The sequence below is a fragment of the Chelonoidis abingdonii genome, chromosome 8, assembly GCF_003597395.2.
Source record: "Chelonoidis abingdonii isolate Lonesome George chromosome 8, CheloAbing_2.0, whole genome shotgun sequence".
Classification (NCBI taxonomy): domain Eukaryota; kingdom Metazoa; phylum Chordata; order Testudines; family Testudinidae; genus Chelonoidis; species Chelonoidis abingdonii.
The window spans coordinates 22550217-22573514 of NC_133776.1; the positions used below are offsets into that span (position 1 = coordinate 22550217).

Consider the following 23298-nt stretch of genomic DNA (forward strand, 5'->3'; position numbering starts at 1 on the left):
TCCCTTGGTTTTCACACCTCAGCTGCTAGAACAGGGCCTCATCCTCCCTGATTGAACTAACCTCGTTATCTCTAGCTTGCTTGCATATATATACCTGCCCCTGGAAATTTCCACTACATGCATCTGACGAAGTGGGTATTCACCCTCGAAAGCTCATGCTCCAAAACATCTGTTAGTCTATAAGGTGCCACAGGATTCTTTGCGCCTTTTACAGATCCAAACTAACACGGCTACCCCTCTGAAATTAGTCCAAGTTTATGGATATCAAATATCTCAAACCTCTTTCTCATTCTGAAGTCCTTGTGTTTCCTGTTTAAGACTATCCATAACTTGTTTTAATTTTTCTTCTTCTCGCTCTTTTTCCCTTTCAAGAACTTCTTTCTTAGAGGAAGCTTCACTGATAGTTGTCTCACTGTTGCCAGGTACACTTTTCAACTGTTCAACCTGTTAAGGAAGACATTTTTAATTTTTTCCATTAACTGATACAAAAAAGGAAAGTTTATTTTATCTTTAAGCTTTGCCTTCTTATGCTATGGACAATGAGAGAAACCTGAGGAAATGTAAACATTTATGAGCCCTGACATCACGCTGAGACTATCTACCTTCAGGACTGCAAATATCTCCCTGCTTCAGTAATGAAATACATAGATAAAGTATCTCTAAAGGGCAGTTTTATTCACTAACATTGCTTTATGTAAGTGAGCAAGAACAAAAAGTTTTTTCGTTTCATCCTCTAAACTGCTATTTTGCAAGAGACCAGCACTTTAAAATTTGGGCTGAGGCTCCTTGTCTTCTCTTTGGATTTCAGCTGATTGTCAAGCTTTCAATAGTATCACTTCCAAGAAGCCTCACTCAGTTCCAGTCAGAGACTTCTCAAGCACTAATCGAAACAAAATTCTGAACACACACGCACATTATTTCAATGTAGTTTCAGATTGGTCCTCTCCTTCAAAGAAACGAAACATACATGATAGGACTATAAGAATGACTGAAAAGGAGGCAGACTGGTGTCTCCTGTTGTACTTGGGCTGCGCCTTAGGAGAATAATTTGGCTCTCTCCTATAAGACTGTTTTCTCTGGAGCTGATAACAGTATGGTTTGTGATACAAATTCCAGGTATATATCCCTAACGAGAACGATGTAGCCTTAGAGCAGTGGTCCCCAAACTTTTTATGTCATGCACCCCCTTAACCCTGTTCCTTCCCTCCCCCGTCTCCAGCTAGGGTTAGGGCTGTGGCTGCTACTGGGAGTGGGTCTGGAACCATGGCTGGGAGCCAGTGGCCAAGGTTAGGAGCAGGGCCTGGAGTGGAACTGTGGACAGGCCTGGAGTAGAGCTTGGGGCAGAGTTGGGCTGGGTAGCACTCCTTCCTAACCCCCTGTGGGGCTGGCCCAGGGGCATGCCCCACAGTTTGGGGACCACTGCCGTAGAATCTTTTAAGGAATATAGAATGGTGTGCTCACTGAGTAAAGCCATCTCTTCAAAGGACTTATTGTGATTTGCACATCTCATTGAATGCCCAATGCCTTAATCCATCAAGCCCTTTTCTTTGTCACTACTGTTGCCGTGGATCCAGTCATCGTGTCTGAAGAGTCCACTGTCACTTGTAAGGCTGTTTTGGTCATTAAGTTGCCCCCTTGCTTATCTTTCAGCTCTTTTCTGTTCTAAGGTGGGAACTTTGCCAGAAAGGGTTTCACTTTCTTAGTTCAAAAAAAATTATATTTAGCTACAAGAGTGTAGGATAATTTGCCCCCTGAGGTGGAGAAATAGGATTTGCTCTTGAAAAGGTCAAGTTCCTTTGAGGTGCTTTTGTTCAATTTGGATTTCTCCTGAACTGCTAAGACAACCAAGGAGCCTGGGTTGGAATGGGCACAGCAGTACTGAAACCTTTTTGGAGGGACTTGGTATTGTTTCTCCACACTTTTTGTGGTAGGTGGTATTGTGGCAGGTATTTACCATAGGGTTCCAGCAGGTCAAGCAGTCTATTTATTGGAAAGGTGATTTGTCTGGGCCTGAAGTTGCCGATAAGTTGAGTAACATAAGAGGGTTGTCTTATGACAGATGTGTCTATTTCTAGAGGGTCAGCAGTTCTCATAACTAGTTATTGAAATGACTGAAAATCTGGTGGTGGTATCATGGCCACTACTTCATCAGGTGACGAGGAAGAAAAGTCTTTGGATAGTGAAGCAGAATGTTGTTGCTGCTTCTCCTGATGCTGTTTCTTCCTTTTAAGTGTTGGTGGATGGTCTGGACTGACATGACCATAGGAGGTGTGTGAAGGTTGATCTCAGTAAGTCACACAACTGGCATGCTGTATGAATATGGCTGGCTTGTTTGATGATGGCCACTCCAACACAATTTCTAATGTAGTTGGAGCTCAGCACTATAATGAGTACCACCAAGACCTTCGGCATTCCTGGACACAGATCTCAGGGAAGAAGATTCTCTCCTCAAAGACGAAGAGAACATGTGGCTTAGGGATAGAGAGGGGGAGTACGTTTTCTCAAGGGGCAGAGACAGGGTATATGGTGCTCTTGGTCACAGGGTCAACACTGGTGCTGATAACTGTGTTGGTACAGAGATCATTCTGGATTTCTCTAATGACATATCCTATAGTATCAGTGACTCTGGTAAAGGTATCAACAGAGGGCTATATTATCGATACAGATGGGGGTGGTGCTGTAGAAAGTTTACTTGGTGCTGCGAAGGTAGGAGGCTCGACACTAGTATTCAATTCCATTTGGGGCTTAAGTCGCTTTCTCCATGGAGTCCTTGTGTGGTCTTTTCTTGTGGAAAGGCACTGAGTTCCATCTGGTGTCTCTGCTCTGGTGTCTGCCAATGGTTTTGGGCATTACAAGTCTGCTGGACATAACATCGGAGAGTGCCTTGTGTGTTGATATTTTGTGAGCTCTAGTATCCATCTACCCCTTATTTGAGGAGACAGTCACTGATTGCTCCAGCAAGTAATGCTTTTGTTGAGCATTGTGTCACTTGCCAGTCCTCAAAGAGAACAACTGGCATTCAAAGCATCTCTTATGCCCATCCTTTAACAGGATTAGACTAACACAAGGAGGACAGGGCTTGAAGCTTAAGACCAGGCTTAGAACCCACTATGTTGAAATACCCTATACAGGGGGATCCAAGCATCAGAAGCTAGCTCAGATGGGCTAAGCTCATTCACTCTGATTTTCTCTAGGTGAAATAAAATTCTGAGGGGTTTAGCCAGACCTAAAGACTAGAGGGTCAGACATTCACTATGTTCTCTCATGCTACTATGGTAGGCAAGAGGGAAATGAGGGAGGGCAGAAGCCATACAACTCTTTATACTCTTGTATAGGAACATAAGGAGGCACAAGGCACTTGTGCACTACAGTAGGATCCACACTGACATACATTTGAGGAAGACCTAGCAGTTCCCTAGATAACCCTGTGAAGGAACAGCAGTCCAAATGCTAAACTGGTGGTCTGCATCACAGAAAAGTAGCTCTGATCCTTTAGAAATATATAATTTTGGCCAACACCTCCCCTTTTCTTCCTTTTCACAGCTATCACTGCCCTAAAATTTCGGTAATTTTGTATATTTGCCATGGAGGGCACAACACCAGCTGCAGAATAGCTGCCTGAAAAGGCTGTTACTTCTTCAAGAACAGCAGTATGATTTTTTAAAATTACTCTTATTAACATTATTATATGGAATAAGCAGCCTAGTTAAGTCCATCCTCAAAGTTACGTCACATTTGGAGTTCATGTGAAACCAGGGGTTCTGCTCTTAACAGCTATAAACTAACAAACTTCTAATGAATGATGGCATCGTTAAGCCCTTCTGTACCCTCTTTGCTGTGTGTGGCTCTTCTCCCAATTGGCAACTTCTCCCAATAACTGATATCAGGAGTCTGTTTCTCCTGAATAAGTCAATGATATCACAGATAGTTATTTACAAGGAAGTGCAGCTTCCTACACTTACTTACTGGAGATATTCACAACTGTAGGAGAAAAACAAAATTTGTAGTGCCAGAAGTGAGCCACCTTGAGTCTAGGACAGGGAAACATTACATTTTTAAACATGGATAGATATTTGAGCTGGGAGGGGACAGAAATAGTTAAATAATTACACTTGCTACAATAGAAGAGATGTTCAGTTTTCTTTGGCAACAATCAAGTTACTACACTTTTAACCAGTTTGGCAATCAACCTGGTAGTTGGATCCATAGGCATGAAGGCTGAAGAAAAAGATCTAGATACTTAGAAGCTGACTTGCAAAAATAAAAATAAAAAAAATTGATATCATGAGCTTCATTCTCCACTCACTTTAAATGCTAGACAAGACCTCAATTTCTAGGGTAAAAACAAATTAAAAAACTTAAAGGTCTTCTTTTTATCATAAAGCAGCAAAAATTTTCTTTTGTAGGTTATCTTAAAAAAACATTAGAGAGCCCCCCAATCCAGAATAGATAAACAATTAAATATTTGGATGATAGTAAGAGTTGCAAGCTTCATAGATATACCTTTTCTTTATCCTTTTCAAGCTGCTTCAGAAGTTTTTTAGCTTTGCTTTTGGCATGTTTTAGTTTTTCCCTTACTGTAACATCCTGCAAATCCAGCTGAGTAAATTTCTCTTTGTTCTCTTCTATGAACTTTGTAATTTTATTGAGTTTTCTAAAAAGAGATAAAGGTCAGTCACTTTTGTATTAAAATCATTTTCACCAAAAATTGGTTTAGCTAGTGAACTTCTATGAGGCCTTGAACTGAAAGTGGTGCTGTTTGTTTTTTATAAAAATATCCAGCTTTTTATTACAGTCACTATTTCCCTGTAGCACTAGTGCTGCAGAAATAGAAGCACTGACTGTTTGTCAAGCAGCAAAAGCCATGCACAGCTGTGGAAAGCAATGTTTTCTCCAATACACATATGGCTAGTAACGCACATTGATGAGTTTTCATGACCTCATGAGATAGGAGGAAGCCTGATGCTGTAATAAGAATATAGGCTAAGTACTGGTAGCCTCATCCATCCATTATGTAGCCAAATCAAGTCTTCCATTGTTCTATAACTGGATATAGAAATATAATTAAACTAAAGAAAAGAAGTTAAACTGCACCATACGTGTAACAATTCCCAGTCTGAACAGAAGAAGCAAATGCAAAAATAAGTAGGCTAGCTACACCTGACAAATGGCCTGCAGTCCCTATAAAATAAAACCCCTAAAATGCAAAGACTATTCTCTGATGACAGGAAAGGGATCTTATTGCTAATTATGCATATCATCAGCTGGTGATTAAAATATATTTTAGAAAGACATCCAGTCTTGATTTAAAAGCCTCCCAAGTGATTTGAGAATTTATCATATCCCTTGGTGCATACCCTTACTGTTAAAACTGGCTTTTTCTGTTTAACAAAAGAGCTCACTACTTAAAGGATATCTGAATGAGGACATTACTGTCTGGCAAACCTCTGCATTTAGACTCCACTCTCCTGAATTGAGCCTCTTCTGCAAATCAACCAGCTTTTATGTTTGAGAGTCCCTGTAACAGAGTCGCTTGAGGAGGTACCAGATTAATCCCTGACTATCTGACCAGCCTGATTGCTTCCTAACTGAATGAATGAATGAATGCAGGTCCCCACTTTCCCTCATTTGTCGAGGTGGTTTTATTGAGGTAGTGACAAGGGTGGACTTGAAGATTTAAAACAATGTGCACAAATACATGGAGACTCCAGAAAGTTTGTCACAGTTTAGAATGAGTGATAAAAACTTAGTAACCTGTTCCGTAACTGTTGTTCTTTGAGATGTGTTGCACATGTCCATTCCACTTTGGTTGACTGAGCAGCCTGAGCATGGTTGTCAAAACTTTCCCCCCTCATTGGTACCCATTGCTGCCACGCACCCTTGCAATTAGACAAAGGGCAGAGCCACCCCTGACACCCCTTCTTGCTGGAAACTATGATGCAAAGGGGTAGAAAAGTAGGTCATGGAATGGACATGTGCAACACTGCTCAAAGCACAACAGGTATGGAACAGGTTGGTAAGAAATGGTTATTCACTGCGGGTAATAACTGGTTCTTCAAGATCGGTCCCCTGATGGGTGTTCCAATATAGGTGCACTTGCGCCCGCTACACCTTTGATCAGAGACTTCTCATAGTAGTGTCTCAACAGCCCACACGAGTGTTATTCCGTTTCATACTCCGTGCTGTTGTTATATAGCACTGTGTAGGTGAACCGCCTTCAGTTCCCTCTCTACCATAAAGCTCCACAGCAGACAATTTCAAACCAATGGGGAAGGAGGGCGGGTAGTGGAGCACCCACAGACACACACGTGTCAAAGAACAGTTTCTGAACAGGATGAGCAACCATTTCTTCTTCTTTTAGTCGTGTCCCTATGGGTGCTCCACTGCGGTTTCCTTTAAGTAGGAGGGAGCTTCAGAGTCAAGTCTAGTATTGAAGAAAGTATAGCTGAGTCAAATGCAGTATCAGAGGCTGAACTGTGAGTTATTGCAGGGGTTCTCAACCTTTTTCTTCCTGAAGCCCCCCCCAACATGCTATAAAAAACTCCATGGCCCACCAGTGCCACAACTGGTTTTCTGAACATATAAGCCAGGGCCAGAGTAGCAACCAGGGCAATTGCCTAGCCCTGTGAAGCTAAATTGCCCAGGATTTGGCTTCAGTCCCAGGTAGAAGGGCTCAGGGCCCCGGGCTTTAGCCATGCAAAATGGAGCTTTGGCTTTCTGCCCTGGGGCCCAGAAAGTCTAACACTGACCCTGCTTGGTGGAACCCCTGAAACCTGCTCGTGGCCCCGCAGGGCGTCCTGGATCCCTGGCTGAGAACCACTGAGTTATTGCATGGACCTCTGTACATACCTTTGCTGAGCGCTAAGTCACAGCTCGACATATTTGAGTGATGGGAACATATCTGAGAGAGGCTGTACAGGAGGAAATAGATCTCATACAGTGAGTCTGTAAGTCCAAGGGTGCTTGGAGATTACAAGGCTGGTAGCAATAGCTAATGCAGTTGGATATCCACCTGTAAAGTTTTTGTTTAGAGACTGCAGACCCTTGTGATCTGTCTCCAATTGAGAAAAATCGTGTAGGGGTCTTTCTGAAAGGTTTAATTGTTAATCCCTCAGAGTTTGAGGATGACTGTTTTCCATAAAAAGATAAAAAAAATAAAAAGCCAATTATTGCTGGTGGATCTGCAGGTGGCTATTGAGACCAATCTGGGATCCACTGATCTTGTAACAGCTGGGAAGAAATTCCGAGGGAAGGGGTGGATCTGGATCGTTGAGTCAAGCTGCAGAGTATTCTTTCCTCCTTTCCCATTTCCTATTGTCTTTCTGCTGGACCTCGAAATACTGGGATCCTTGTCACAAGGTCATTTTCCATTTTGGTCAGTCAAGGGCTTGAATTTCCCATAAGTTTATGTCAATACTGCACTTCATGTTGGTTTTGAGGGTATTTTTGAAGTGTTTCTTTTGCCTGCCCCTCCTCAGTTGTGAGAACATGACTTGCTTCAGGAGTCAATTGTCTGGCATTTGAAGAACATAACCAACCCAACAAACCTGTTGGCAAATTATCATAGCTTCAATGTGAGAGGTTTGGGCTTGGGACAGAACACTGATGTTGGTGTGTTGGTCATCCCCCTTGATTCAGAAGATATTGTGGAGCAGGGATAACAATGGATTGGAATCTGAGAAGCTTGCTTTGATTCTTGATGTTATGATCTTCAAAGACATGTTCTCTCAAGTATCTGAAAACTGCACTGGCACATTGGAGGCTGTGTTGAATTTCCTTGTCAATGTCAGCTCTCTGCAACAGATGACTGCCAAGGTAAAGGACGTGCTGGATGTTCTCCAGGGTCTCTTTGTTGATCTGAATTACAGGAGCATCTGCCTGGTGATTCGGAGCCTGTTGGTGGAGTACTTTAGTTTTCTAGATGTTCAGTGTCAGGCCGAATTGGTTGTAGGTCTCAGAAAAATGACAAGTTTAAGATCTTCTTCCAAGTGGGTGCATAGGGCACAGTTGTCTGCATATGGGAGTTCACTGACTGATTTACTGATAGTCACCTCTGATCCAAGACACAGACTGAAGCTGAAGACCTTGCCGTCCATTCTGTATTGTATGTCAGATCAGAATAGAAGCTTATCAGTGATGGGAAAGAGGATGACAACAAGGAAGATGGAGAATGGAGTGAAGCCAAGACACAGCATTGCTTGACTCCTGTCAGGCCTAGGAAGAGGTCCTTTTCAGATCCAGTGCTGACAACTGTCACAAACATGTCGTCATGGAGGAGGAGAATGCCAAAAGTTTTGGCAAACATCCAAATGGAAGAAGAATTCTCCATACAGCCTCCCAGTTGAAGGAGTTGAATGCTTTCAAGAGGTTGATGAAGGCCATGTACAGAGGTAGATGTTGTCCGCGGCACTTTTCCTGAAGTTGACAGGCAGTGAAGACGTCATAGTTGGTAATTCAAAATGGTCTGAATCTGCATTGCCATTCTGGGAGGATTTCCACAGCAAAAAGAAGCCAGTGGTCAAAGAGAATATGGAGAGAATCTTTTTGGAGGTGGACAACAGGGCAATTCCTGTCAAGACAGAAAGCCAGGGTTCTCTTGACAGCATGTGTGGGTAACAATGCCTCTTATTTGCCTAGATGTGGACAGAAGATTGGGAGGTGAATGGATTGGTTAACATGGAACTCTGAAGGTATTTTTGGTAAAAACTTGGAGTGTGATCATAACGTAACCTTGTCTTTGAAAGATATTGTGAAAACAGGGGTACACCATAAGGGCTCCTATTTCCCCAACTCAAACTGATGTGATGGCTACCAGAAATATAAATGGAGGAGTGAGCAGGTAGCTATCGTTTCAAGTGGAGATCTCGTAAGACATTTAAGAACCAGACTGAGGTCCCAAACCAGAGTAGAATGTTTGACTGGTGGAAAGAGATTAGAGTCCTCTGAGAAACTTCATTGTTATTGGGTAAGCAAATATGGAACAACCCTCTGTTGGAGAATGGAAGCCAGGATGGTTCGAAGATGGACTTGAATGGAACTTGAGAACAGCTCTGAGTTTGTTCGTTCTAGGATGTACTCTGTATATCTGACAGCAATGACATTGTCAGTGGAATGTGTTTGAGGCCACACCAGTGGCAAATCTTGTCCATTTTTGTTAGTGTGTAAATGGGCTTTTTGTTGTGTAATAGCACTCTTTCCCCTTCCGCTGAATAGGTAGTCTCTAATCCGATGAATCATCAACCAGCCATCTTTGAGGCGAAGAACCCCAAGATTGGGGTGAAGGATCTTGCCTTCCTGGGAGAAGAGATGAGGAGCAGCCTGGAGAGTAATTGGTGAGTAAATGGCCAGCTGTATCAGGTAAGGCAACCATGTTTGTCTGGGCTATGTTAGGACTATTAGAATAACTCTGGCTTTGTCTTTTTTTTATTATTATTTTGAGTAGAACTTTGGATATAAGAGGAGTCAGAGGGAACACATAAAGTAGACCTGACAACCAGAGAAGGTAAAAGTCACCCCCCAAACATCAGTGACCCTGCCCAACTCTGGAGAAGAGCTGGACATATTTCTTGTACACCAAAATGGTGAGCAGGTCTATTGGAGGAATGTCCCTTTGTTGAAATATGTGGTGAAGTATGATGGAAACTATCTCCCACTTGTGGTCTTGAGAGAAGTGTCCACTGAGTGTGTCCGCAGTTACATTCTGAACTCCAGGAAGCTAAGTTGCTGTGATGACTATCTGATCACATGTACACAATTCCAAAACTTGACAGTATCAGCGTAGAGGTAGGGAGATCTTGCTGGTTGATACAGAACATGAGTGACATGTTGTCCATCATGACCTTTATGCATTTGCCCCGATTAGTAATAGAAACTGGAGACTGGTGTATCTGACTGCCCTGAGTTCCAGAAGCTTGATGTGCAGAGGGGTTTCCTGAGGCATCCCCCTGTCCTGGGCCACGTAAGTGTCTAAATGTACTCCCTTCCCCAGTAGGGATGCATGCGTCATAATGATAACTGCAGAGGGAGGACAGATGAAAGGGATTCTTGCACAAATGTCCTGAGGGTATTTCCACCAACTGAGAGATTTCTTTAAGAAGGTGGATATGGAAAGTAGTGTAGGTAGACTGTGCCTGTTTGGTGAATAAACAGCCCTGAGTCACCCTTGAAGGCATTGCATTTGCAGTCTTGTGTGGTCTATAATTAAAGTACCATCTGCCATATGGCTCAACAGCTGAAGACAGTTCTTGAATGGAGTTTAATGAATGATTTGGATTGTATTGTTTATGTTGGCTCAGGCCACTAATCTACGCATTGGGAGGTAGGCTCTTGCTGTTATTGAATTGAGATGAGAACCTATGAATTCTAACTTCTGCAAAGGAGTTAAGGTGGATTTTTGAATGTTCTATTACAAGTCCAATTTGAGAAAGAGGCCTACGGCATTACAAATTGCCCATGAAGTTACATCCAGGGAGCAACTTTTCAGAAGCCAATCGTCTAAGTTTGGGAACACCAGAATTTCTGTTCTGCAGAGGTGTGCTGCTAGTACTGACATGGGCTTTGAAAACTCTTGTGGCAGATGACAGGCCAAAAGAGAGCATCCTGTACTGAAAATGGTCTTGCCCAATAGGAAGAAAATGTAGGAATTTTCTGTGCAAGGGGTTGATCACGATACAGAAATGTGCATCATGAAGGCTGAGGGCAATCCTCTTGGTTTAGTGATGGAATTATTGCTGCAAGTGTGTCTTCACAAAGGTGTTGAGTAGCCTTAAAACTAGGATGGGTCTCCAGCTGCAATTATTTTTTAGAATCTGGAAATACCTGGAATAAAACCCCTTCCAGTTTCCAAGCAGCACAAAGGGTTCTATAGAAACCAAGAGTAGAAGAGAGTCTATTACCTGTGATAGCAGGTTCTTGTGAGAGGGGTCTCTGAAGGGGAAGGAAGGAAGCAGGCAGAAGAGAAGGGAAGTGAATGGAGTACGCAGTGGAAATAATCTCCAAAACCCACTCGTCTATAGTAATAACCTCCTATGACTGCCAGAAGTGGTAAACGCAGTTGCTGAAGGGAGGAGGACAGGTGAAATATTGCAGCTAGCATGAAAGAGGATGTCAGCTCAGGCCCTCGACTATCCTGCCCAAATAGGTGCTTCAAGGTAGAGGGTTGGGAAGTGAGTGGTTTTCTCCTCTGGAACCTCTGTCTCTCGCATTGAGGTTCATACGATCTCTGGGAACCCAAGAATTGGGTGGAGGCAGGATCTCTGCACTGTCTGAGACCCACTAAACTCTCTATTTCATGTACATAGATAGTTCTCCAGAGAACGAAAGGTGGCCCTGGAGTCCTTCACTGTGTGCAGAGATTCATCTGTGCTGTCAGTGAACAGTTTAAGTGCCATCAAAAGAAAAAAAAAAAAAGTCTTGAATTGTTTTCTGGGCCTCCACTGGAAATACTCAGAGGTGAAACCAGGAGGCCATACTCATAAGTACTACCCAGAAATCAAATGAGCAGCAGTATCAAGACAGGCCTGCAGAGATGTTCTGGCAAGCACCTAGTCTTCTGCAATAATTGACTGTAATTGCTCTCTGTTTTGCTGGTAGATGCTCAATAAAGGAGTTCAGCTTAGTATAAATTTGCATGGTTGCATGTCACCATTAATACCTGATATTTGGCAATTTTGAATTTGATTTTCTACCGAACAGGTTAAAGCATTCATATTTATCACAGGGCATAGTGCTGCCATGTTCGTTAACTGCCTCAACCACTAAGAAGTCAGGAGAGGGATGAGAAAATACAAATTCTGAATTCTTAGAGGGGACATAATATTTTTTGTCCGCTCTCTAGCACGTGTACAGAATTGAAGCTAGGGTGTGCCAAATGACCTTTGCATGGTCCAGGAAGGCCTCATTAACAGGCATGGCAATGTGGGCAGATGATGCTGGATGAAGGATGTCAAGCAGCTTATGATATGGTTCTTTAACCTCCTCACGGGGTATCTGCAAAGAATTTATGACCCACTTGATACACTCCTGGAACTATTTAAAACAAACAGCCATGGATGGTAGAAGTGGCATGACCGCTTCATCTGGGGATGAAAGACATATGTTGGCTGGTGGAGAGATCTCTTTATTAGCCCTAGCTTCCAGTTCCTCAAAGTTTTCTTCCTTCGGTTAGTGTTCTGCACAGGGAGGGTGATGAAGGATGTTGATCTCTGTGGTGGGTGGTGCTTGAGGTCCTAGAAAATTGCTAGCAATAGGTTACCCAAGGCTCCCAGTATAGCAAAGAAGGTGGTATATATCACACAGGCAGAGTCACCGATGGGTGCTGGTACCAGCAAGATGGTGATTGTGGATGTCTTTCATGAGGACATCAACTTCCTCAGAGACCTCTGGAAAAGAGTCTCAATAGGGATGGAGTGGAGAACCTTGGGCAGATATGTGAGAGACCGAGGAAAGATCTTCATCAGAATCCCCCTCTTCCAAGTCACTCTGAAATGGAGGAACACCAGAAGAAACATGACGTTAAAAACTGTTGGTACTGAGTGAATATCTGGAGATCTGGAGGTCCTGAGTATATTGGAGCTGAGCAATGGTAAATATAGGGCATCTGAATGAAAGCAAAACTCTTGCAGTACTGAGTGTGTTGTCCCATGTCCATGGCCTGTGACAAAGTGACGGTTAAGAGAGTTGATGGTACCATGAATCTCAACTACTTCAAGGGGAGTCCAGATAAAGCCTAAGGGGGCTTCTTTGGTAGCGAGTGAGAAGAGGTAGTGCTCTTCTTGCCACCTCACTCCATTGACTATACTGATGACCTCTTGGAGCCCAGGACTTTCCTTAGGCTTAATTGTTCCCTTGATACCTGAGGAACCATTAGCCTCATCGGTCAGAGAGCACTGGGTGCTGAAGTGCCTGAAGTCATCAGAAATTGTGACTTTTTTCAGGTAGATCCCCTAACCTGGAGAACTCAAGGCACAGTCTTTGGGAATCTTATGAGAGGAATCTTGACTCTTCCTCGTAGATGTCCTCAAGGAGTGCAGCTCGGAGATGGTGGAGGCAGCGAAAAGGGACGGGAAAGTGAAAAACCAGTGCTGCCAAGGCTACACTGGGGCCATACATATGACTTGAGCATAATGGTGCATGATTTTTAGCTAAACTCTGAAGTGGAATTCGTGGGAAGGCATCCAGGAGCTTGCCCATCCAGGGCAACAAGAAAGCTTCCAAGAGGGGGACAACCTGGGATTGTGACCTTGCAGGTAGCAAAAGTGCTGCCACTTCCTGTTGGTTATTGTTGGAAATGGAGGAATCTCCCACAGATGGAAAATGCCCGTGGCTACATTTGGACATAGAGAACACTTGTGGTGATTCATAAACAATCTGCTTAGGTGGTCTGCAACCTTATTTTGCACCTCCCAAAAATAAGAAGCTGTGAGGTCGATCAAAGTGGCAATGCAAAAGTCATAGTTGCATTGCCTCTTGGCAGAGCCGGGGCAAGTGGGCCCCTCCCTGCCTGTTGAGACAGATCACCACCATTGGCTCCTACTCTTGATATCGGGTAAGAAAGCTTGCCATGCCAGTAGGATAGCTCTCAACTCTCTTATACTTATGTGTCACAATACCCTTTGTGGATCATAACCCCTGCCTCTGAAGAGAACCCAGATGAGCCCCCCATCCCAGAGTAGACACATCTGTCACTAACATCATTGAAGGCAGAGGCGGGACAAAGGGAACACCTACACATACACTAACAGAGTTCATCCACCAGTCCAGAGAAGCTAAAATCTGAGAGGGTAACCTTACTCCAAGGCTTAGACGGTGTTGGCTCAGAGGCACAATCTGCTATGTTGGACTGCACTTGTGCAAGAGGTCATGTGCCCCAGAAGCTTCATATGATTCCATGCTGTCGTAGTTAGGTGAACCTTGAGATCAAAGACGATGAATTCAATTATCTGAAATGTTGACAATAGAAGGAAAGCAATGGCTTGAGTTAAGTTCAGAACTGACAGTATGAATTCTATCCTCTGCACTGGGGAGAGGACAGACTTCTCTGTGTTGATTAACAGTCCCAAAAGCATTGAAGGTTGACTGCATAAGAGAGAAACTGAATTGTAACTGAACTCTTGATCGGATTCTTACCAACCAGTTGTCCAGGTAGAGACACACTTGCACACTCTTTCCTCAGAAACTCAACTCACACTGCCATACATTTTAAAAAAACACACAACTCTGGGCGATGGAGACAGACCAAAGTTTATCACTGTGAACTGGTAGTCAGAATGGTTCATTAGGAACCTTAAATGATTCACATGCCCTGATAGTCTCATGAAAGTATGTATCCTTTGAGATGAAGGCAGCATACCAGTCTTTGGGATGTAGGGAAGGATAATGGAAGCCAGGAGACCATGTAAAGTTTTTTTTTCAGATCTCTGTTGAGTTGGCGCAGGTCTAAAATTGGTATGAGACTTCCCTTTGCTTTCAGGATAAGGAAATGGCAGGAATAAAACTCCATCCCTCTGTGACACTGAGGAACTTCTACAGCTTCCAACCAAAGCAGAGATTGCATCTCCTGAAAGATGCTCTCCTTGTGAGAGTGGTCTTTGAACAGGGACAAGGAGAGAGGATAGAAAGAGGGGTAGAAATAAACTGAAATGTGTATCCCACTTCCATGGTGTTTAAGATCCATTAGTGTGAAGTGATCCAGGCACCACACATCTAGGAAGTGAGAGGCACCCTTCCCTTGCAGACACACGGAAAGGAGAGGTTGGAATGTTGGAGAGGTGGTATGTCCTTGACCAACCCATCAAAATATATGTTTAGAGCCCCCAGGATGCCAAGATGAACTAGGAGCTGTTGCAGTAGAGGGGGGTGGAGTCTGTATTAATAACCCCTACTCCTTTTTCTTAAACTTTTTCTTTAAGGTGCAAGAGTAGTATGTTGGTCAGACTGCTAAGGACGAAAGTGCTTTCTTTCTGGGGCAGGGGTACATATGCCCAGAGAATTTAGAGTTTCCCTGGAGTCTTTTAAATCATGAAGTGTCATCTGTCTGCACTGAAAATAGAGATGACTCTTCAAATGGCAGGTCCTGAACAGTCTGCTGGACTTTCTTGGGCAGCCTGAAGACTGCATCCATGAGCCTCTGCGCATGGTAACAGCAGAGGCCATGGCCTTAGTAGCCAAGTCAGCAGCATTCAAATCAGTTTGCACTGAAGTTCTAGTCACCAGCTTTCCTTCATCTACCAGCAGAAAAACCTCTTGTTTCCCGTGCTCTAGTAACTTTTCCTTAAACTTTAAATGTCAAGTCCAAGATATTGTTAACGAAATATCGGGTCTGCCTAGCTGACAGCCAATTAACAGCAAGATTTCTTTGCTTTGAGGCAGAAAGGAAAAGACAGTGCAAAAGTTCAGGCTACTGTGTCCGTGAGCAGTACTGTGTACTGCTCCCCGCCTACTGGCTGCTTGGAAACTGTTAGGGGGGGCCAGCCGCTAGCTTTCACAATATTAAAGTCATACTGGTCTAACAAAGCCTGTTGTTCTGCAATTCTAACCTGTAACCCAGCCCTAGAACAATTTTTCCTACCAAACAGGTCAAGTTTTTGCATCCTTTGATTTCGGGGTAGCAGCCTGCTGCCCCTGGCATGCCCTTTTGTTGGCAGCCGAAACAGCCAACAACGCTAGGCATGGGAAAAAGGAATACTTGAAGCCTTAGGTGAGTACTTAGTATCAACACTTATCCCTCTTGGATATGTGATGAAGAAGTGAAGAGGGAGATTGCCACAGAGCCTTAGTGGGCTCTAAAATTGCCTCATTAACTGGTAAGGCCACAAGGGAAGGCCAAATTGTGGCCAAATTGTGGCCAAAATATTAACATCGCTATGGGATGACTTCTAATGTCCTCCACTTGGACATCCAAGGCTGAGGCAAGCCTTTTCCAATATCTCCCAGTAAGCCTTGAAGACATCAGGTAAAATGAGGACTTTTTCCACAGAAAGTGCACCATCTGGGGAAGAGGAAGATGGAGATAATAGAATTTAAGGCTAAGCCTCCTCTGGCAATTGACTGATAAGAGTACAGGAGGATCCTATCTCCTGACTTGGAGATGGGAGAGAACACCCCAGGGATTCCAAAAGGGCCACTGAAAAGGTAGAGTCCCAATGCCTTCCCAGCCACATATCCCACCAATGCAGCATCTCAGAAGCATCCCAGGTGGCAAGCTCTCAGAAGGGATTCAGAAAAGACGGTTACTCACCTTGTAACTGTTGTTCTTCGAGATGTGTTGCTCATATCCATTCCAAGTAGGTGTGCGCGCGCCGCGTGCACGTTTGTCGGAAGAATTTTCCCCTAGCAACACCCGGCGGGTCGGCAGGCGCCCCCTGGTGTGGCGCCTTTGCGGCACCGTATATATGCCCCTGCCGACCCGGCCGCTCCTCAGTTCCTTCTTCCGGCTTACTCGACAGTGGGGAAGGAGGGCGGGTGGTGGAATGGATATGAGCTATGGCAACACATCTCGAAGAACAACAGTTACAAGGTGAGTACCGTCTTTTCTTCTTCGAGTGCTTGCTCATATCCATTCCAAGTAGGTGAATCCAAGCCTCACCTAGGCGGTGGGGTTGGAGTTGGAGACTGTTGAATGCAAAACAGCCAAGCCAAGCCGCATCGTCCCTGGACTGTTGTACCAAGGCGTAATGGGCAGAGAAGGTGTGCACCGACGACCACGTGGCTGCACGACATATGTCTTGTATAGGCACCCGGGCTAGAAAGGCAATCGAGGAAGTTTGCTGCTCTTTGTGGAATGTGCAGTCACTAGTCCTGGAGAGGTGGAGCTAAAGCGTAGCACGTTTTAATGCAGGACGTCACCCAGGATGAGATTGTCTGAGACGAGACAGGGGCGACCTTTCATCCTGTCTGCAACGGCAATAAAAAAGTTGGGGTCTTTCGGAAGGCCGGGTGCGGTCATGTAGAACGCCAGCGCTCTACGAACATCGAGTGAATGCAAGCTCTGCTCTCTGCGGGATGCGTGAGGTTTAGGATAAAATACCGGGAGGAAAATGTCTTGGTTAAGGTGTGGAAGGGGGAGACCACCTTGGGTAGGAAGGCTGGATGCGGTCGGAGCTGCACCTTGTCTTTGTGAAATATCGTGTACGGTGGGTCCGCACGAGAGCGCGAAGCTCCGAGACTCTCCTGGCCGATGTAATGGCCACAAGGAACGCCACTTTCCACGATAGATACAGGAGAGAGCAGGTTGCCAAGGGTTCGAAGGGAGGGACCATTAGTTTTGAGAGGACGAGGTTGAGGTCCAGGAGGGGGCGGGGCGGCGGACCTGGGGGTAAGGCGCTCTAGGCCCTTGAGGAACCTCGAGACCATCGGGTGAGAGAAGGCGGAGGAAGGCCTTCTCCCGGATGGAACGAAGAAATGGCAGCTAGGTGAACACGCGCAAGGATGAGAGCGCGAGGCCCTGTTTAAGGTGCCATAGATACTGCAAGATCATGTGGATGGGAGCATGTCGGTGATATTCGTTGTGACTGACACCAGCAGGAGAACCGCCTCCATTTCACCAGGTAGGTAGCCCTGGTTGCAGGTTTCCTGCTTTCCAGGAGCACCTGCTGCACTGGGGTAGAACAGTGCAGCTCCCAGCAGAGCTCGGCCAGCCAGGAACCACGCCGTCAGGTGGAGGGACTGGACCGGTCGGGATGGAGAAGCCTGCCGTGGTCTTGTGATATCAAGTCCTGATGGAGCCGGCAGAGGAACTGGACTGGCTATGGAGAGGTCCAACAGCGTGGAGTACCAGTGCTGGCGAGGCCACGCTGGGCGATGAGAATTACCCGAGCCTTGTCCCTGCGCAGCTTCACCAGGACCCTATGCACACAGCGGGAACGGTGGGAAGGCATATAGGAGTTGGTCCGACCAGGGTAGGAGGAATGCGTCCGGGAGTGAGCAGCGGGCAAGACCGCGGAAAGGAGCAGAACCTGGGGCACTTCCGGTTGGTACGGCGAGCAGGCGAAGAGATCGATTTGGGGAAACCCCACCTCCGGAAGAGAGAATGGACTATGTCCGGAGACGGGAGGACCACTCGTGGGCTAGAAAGGACCTGCTGAGGTGGTCCGCCAACACGTTCTGGACTCCTGGAAGAAAGGAGGCCATCAGATCCATATTGTGGGTTATACAAAATTCCCACAGTGTGATCGCCTCCTGACAAAGAGGGAGAGAGCGGGTTCCTCCCTTGCTTGTTTATATAGTGCATCGCGGTGGTGTTGTCCGTGAGCAACTAAGACACAGCGGCCTTGCAGGTGAGGAAGAAAGGCATGGCAGGCGAGGCGGACCGCTCGCAGCTCCCTGATGTTTATGTGTGCAGCGACAGTTCCCAGAGCGGACCAGAGGCCCTGTGTCCGACGAGACCCATGTGAGCTCCCCAGCCCAGAGAGATGCGTCCGTTGTTAATGAAATGGACGGCTGCCTGGGTGGAAAGGCAAGCCTGTGCACACACCAGGGAGGGGTTTCGCCACCAGCTGAGGAGTGCAAGACCGTCTTGTGAGTGTGACAACGATGTCCATGCTGTCTCTGCGTGGCGGGTAAAAAGGAAGCTAACCAGATCTGCAGTGGGCGCAGACGGAGCTTGGCGTTCTTGGTGACAAAAGTACAGGCAGCCATGTGGCCCAGGAGGCTGAGACAGACCCTCGCCGAGGTCGTGGGGAGGCTAGCAGGCGCCTATGAGGAGAGCATTGCCTGGAAACGGCTGGTGGAAGCGAGGCTGTCGCGCAGACCGTGGAGTCCAAGACAGCCCCGATGAATTCTATCCTCTGAGTTGGAACGAGGATGGACTTGTCGAAATTTATCAGGAGCCCTAGAGATTCGAATAGGTTCCTGATAACTGTTAAGTGCGTGGCCACCTGAGCTTTGGAGGACGCGCGAACAAGCCAGTCGTCTAGGTAAGGGAAGACACATATGCCTTGCCGACGGAGGAAAGCGGCCACTACCCATACATTTCGTAAAGAGACTCGTGGGGCAGAGGACAGGCCGAAGGGTAGGACCGTGAATTGGAAGTGACGGTCCCGCGCCACAAAGCGGAGAAAAACGTCTGTGAGGTGGGTAGATCGAAACATGGAAGTACGCGTCCTTCATGTCGAGAGCAGCGAACCAGTCTCCCGGATCCAGGGACGGGATGATAGACCCCAAGGACACCATGCGGAATCTTAACTTCCTTACGAAGGCGTTGAGTCCGGAGGTCTAGGATGGGTCGGAGACCTCCTTTCGACTTGGGGATTAAAAAATAGCGGAGTAAAACCCTCTGCTATGCGGTCTTGAGGCACCTCTTCTATCGCTCCGAGTTCGAGAAGCGTGAGGACCTCCTGGTAAAGGAGATGCTCGTGAGAGGGGTCCCGAAGAGGACGGGAGGGTGGGTGGGAGGGTGAGGCGAAACAAACTGTAGATGGTAGCCAAACTCCACCGTGCGTAGAACCATCGATCTGAAGTTATTGGACCACGCCGGGAGGAAAGGAGAAAGGCGGTTGGAGAAAGAAAAGGAGTCCGGGAGGAAGGACTGCTCGTGCTCTCTCTGGCGCACCTTCAAAAAGTTTTGTTTCGGTCCCGCCGGTGGTTTGGCGGCACCGTTTTTGCCCCCTTGGGAACCTGATTGGGCGTCTTCGGTTCACACTCGTCCCCGCCTTCTGTTGAAGTCCTGGCACTGCGCGCGTGGGGGGATAAGGGCGCTGAGGTTGCGGCAGCCGAAAGGACCTTCGCTGGGTTTGTGGTGTGTGCATGCCCAGGAGTGCATTATTATGCGATTGTCCTTAAGGCTTTGCAGCCTTGGGTCCGTCTTCTCTGAAGAGGCCCTGCCCCTCAAACGGGAGGTCTTGGATCGTATGTTGCAGCTCCGGAGGTAAGCGGAGACTTGCAACCACGAAATCCTCTCATGGTGACTCCGACGCGATGGTTCTAGCCGCTGAGTCCGCGGCATCGAGTGCAGCCTGTAAGGATGTTCTAGATATCTTTTTCCCCTCTTCTAAGAGGCTCTTGAACTCAGGACGGGAGTCTACCGGGATCAGCTCACTAAACTTTTCCATGGACTGCCAGGTATTAAAGTTGTACCTGCCTAGCAGTGCTTGCTGGTTGCCACACGTGTAAACTGTAGACCCCTGAGGAGTATATACCTTACGGCCCACAGCAGGTCCATACGTTAGCCTCACCGCGATGATTTTGGGCGGGGGGGCTTGGCTGGCCATGACGCTCCCTCTCGTTCACGGATTGGACGACCAGAGAGGATGGAGGAGGATGGGTGTAGAGGTAGTCGTACCCTTTAGAGGGTACCATGTACTTCCTCTCCACGCCTCTGGCAGTCGGAGAGATAGATGCCAGAGACTGCCAAATAGAATCCGCCCTGGATTGAATTGAGCGGATGAAGGGTAAGGCGACTCTCGTCGGTGCATCAGATGAGAGAATGTCCACCACAGGATCCTCAACCTCAGGAACCTCCTCTGCCTGGAAGTTGATGCTCAACGTCACTCTGCGGAGCAAGTCCTGGTGAGCCCGAAGGTCGATGGGGGCGGGCCAGAGGTCGAAATGCCCGCCACTGCCTCATCTGGTGAGGAGGAGGAGGAGAGACCGGGGATCGGGGGCTCATCCGTAGGCTGCTATTCCAGAGGGTGGCTCGATTCCGGGGCAGCCTCTGGGTCCTGGGACTCGGCAATATCGGTCTCCGGAGGAGGGGCACTGATAGTTGCCTCTGGTACCCGACGGGTGGTAAATCGTAGATCTCAACGTCGGGCAGGGATCGCCTTGGGCTTGATGGTATGCCCAAGGCGTCCAGAAGGACCAGTGCTGGGGCTGTTCCAGACCCTGGTCCACATCTCCATAGAGCGCGCTGTCTGGCCGCGAGGAACCTGAAGGGTGTCTCGACGGCCAAGGCGGGGCGGACAGGCCGTATGACCGGTGCCGGGTGATAGGCGGTGCGGGAGAACGGTGCCGGGAGTCGAACCGGTGCCGAGATCTGGAGTGGGACCTACGACCAGCACGGTGCCAGGGGGTCGACCGGGATCGAGCGTGCCGACGGTACGATGGACTTCGTCGGGAGCGGTGCCGAGAGGTAGAGCGACGCGTTGAGCGTCGGTCATTGATCGGGATCTGGACCAGTGCTGCGAGTACGACCGGCGCCGAGAGTAGGATCGGTGCCGGGACTGCGAGCGGCGTCGAGAAGGCGACCGACGGCGTGAGCGGGATCGGTGCTGAGATCTCGACCGGGACCGGTGCCTGTCCGTTGCTCCAAGAGATGGTGGCCGGAGCATAGCTGGCTTTCCCGGTGATGGAAGCGCCCGCACCGGCGGTGCCAGGGGCTGAGGCAGGGAAGGCTCAGTCAACGCGATCAGGTCCCTTGCCGTTGCAAAGGTTTCCGGCGTAGTGGGAACCGTGAGATCGACCACGGTACGTGCCGGGGAGCTATCAAGCACCGGACTCGACGGCTCTTGCCTGGCCGGAGTTGACGGTGCGGGGATCACTGGTGCCGGGGCAGATGGCGGTGCCTGCCGGCACGGTTTCCCAGCCTCAGACTGCGGTGCTGGAGTCGCGACCGCAGGAGCCTTCGCCTTCTTCGTCCTCGGCGAAAGCGAGCACTGCTGGGCTGGCTTCTGAGTTGGAGACTTGTGGTGCCGCGGTGTTGAGGCGGTACCGCTTGTCTCCGGTGCCGAAGACGAAGTTCTTCTCGGTGCGGGCTGCGGTGCGGTCGGTGCCGGGACCGCCGGGGTCAGGGCGGCCTCCATAAGGAGCTGTTTCAAACGGGAGTCCGCTCCTTCCTGTTGTCCTTGCTTTGAGGACTTGCAGATTCGGGCACTTGTCATCAGAATGGGATTCCCCGGCACCTTAGGCAATGATGTGGGGGTCTCCGCGGGCATCGCCCGACGACAGGCCCGAGCACTGCTTGAAGCTGGGAGAGCCCAGCACGAGCCGCGGGTACCAGATCGGCAGGAAAGAAAATACGTCATCCCTCCCTCAACTAATACAACTATCTTAGAAACTTCAACCGAACACTATGGAAAGAAGTACAAAAAAAACACAACTAGGTAGTCTAACTAAGAGATAGAAACGGTGATACTAGGTGTGAAGTCAAGGAAAGCCGAGCACTCCACGTCCAACGACCGACCGGGCGGTAGAGAACTGAGGAGCGGCGGGTCGGCAGGGGAATATACGGTGCCGCCAAGGCCCACGCCAGGGGGCGCCTGCCGACCCGCTGGGTGTTGCTAGGGGAAAATTCTTCCGACGAATGTGCACGCGGTGCGCGCACACCTACTTGGAATGGATATGAGCAAGCACTCGAAGAAGAATCTGAAGATTCAGCTTCTTCTGACCACAAAGGAGCTATGCCCATCAATACCAGTGCAGAGAACCCAGAGACGACTGAAATAAGGCCACTGTTGATAGCTTTCCCCTTTACAGTATCGTAGGATGAGTGCGCTGACAAACAGCACTCCTCATTGTTTTGACATGGAACTTAGCACTGAACCAACTGAATCAAGGCAGTGTGAACTGATGGTACTGGTTTCCTGCACCACTGAGGAAACTGGCACTGACAAAGACAAGCCCCTTGCTGCTGCAAATGCCTCCAGATGGCAAATGGTACAGGAATGGTCTCAGTTTAGTGAGTAACCAAAGACGACAGCATTGTAGAAGTTGAAGGTGACACTTGGGGTTCTGGACACAACAGTACTTGTCCCAGTGCCAGAATCAACTGTGCCTCCTTATGAGACGAACTAGACAAGGAATGCTTAGATTTACCATTAGCAGTACTTGACCCCTTTTCCCCCTTTTTGGGCTTAGGAGCTGTAGATCTTCCTCTTCCAAGTTTCTTCCTTAAAAGCCTTGTACTCCAACCCCAGCACTGGAGACTTTGACAGTACTGCGACTTCACCAACACTGGTGGAATGTTTTTCCAAAACTGAAGAGGTTGTTCCCTCCCCCTCCAAGCAGAAAAGCTCCAATAGTAGTCTAAGAGCAGCTTCTATCAAAAGAAACTTCAGCCTAGCCTCTCTGTCATTTTTGGTCCTAGGCTTGAAGTCCCTACAAATTTGATAACAATCTGATATGTGAGATTCACCCAAGCACTTTGAACAGGTGGTATGTGAGCCACTCACAGACACTGGTTTGGAACAAGAACAATAAGGCTTGGAGCCTAGTGACTGAGGCATTCCTCCGTACCGAAACCAGGACCTCAAGCAGTGAAACCAAAAAAAAAATTTAAAAAAAATTCTAATCATTAACACTAAGTATGAATAAGGCTAAATTTTTGTCATGGGTATTTTAAGTGAAAGTCAGGGCAGGTCATGG

At 47.5% G+C, this 23298-nt stretch overlaps 1 protein-coding gene across 8 annotated transcripts in view; it reads right to left on the bottom strand.

Annotated features, from left to right (window-relative positions):
• The window catches only part of SMC4 (structural maintenance of chromosomes 4), a 127184-nt gene that overhangs the window by 51859 nt on the left and 52027 nt on the right, over positions 1 to 23298 (bottom strand). For all 8 annotated transcript variants that reach the window (XM_075068421.1, XM_032764822.2, XM_032764823.2 and 5 more), the window contains 2 exons: positions 4504 to 4654; positions 280 to 444 (listed from right to left, as the gene is read on the bottom strand). In XM_075068421.1, the coding sequence (XP_074924522.1) occupies positions 280 to 444; positions 4504 to 4654 (316 nt within the window). The remainder of the gene's footprint in view (positions 1 to 279; positions 445 to 4503; positions 4655 to 23298) is intronic.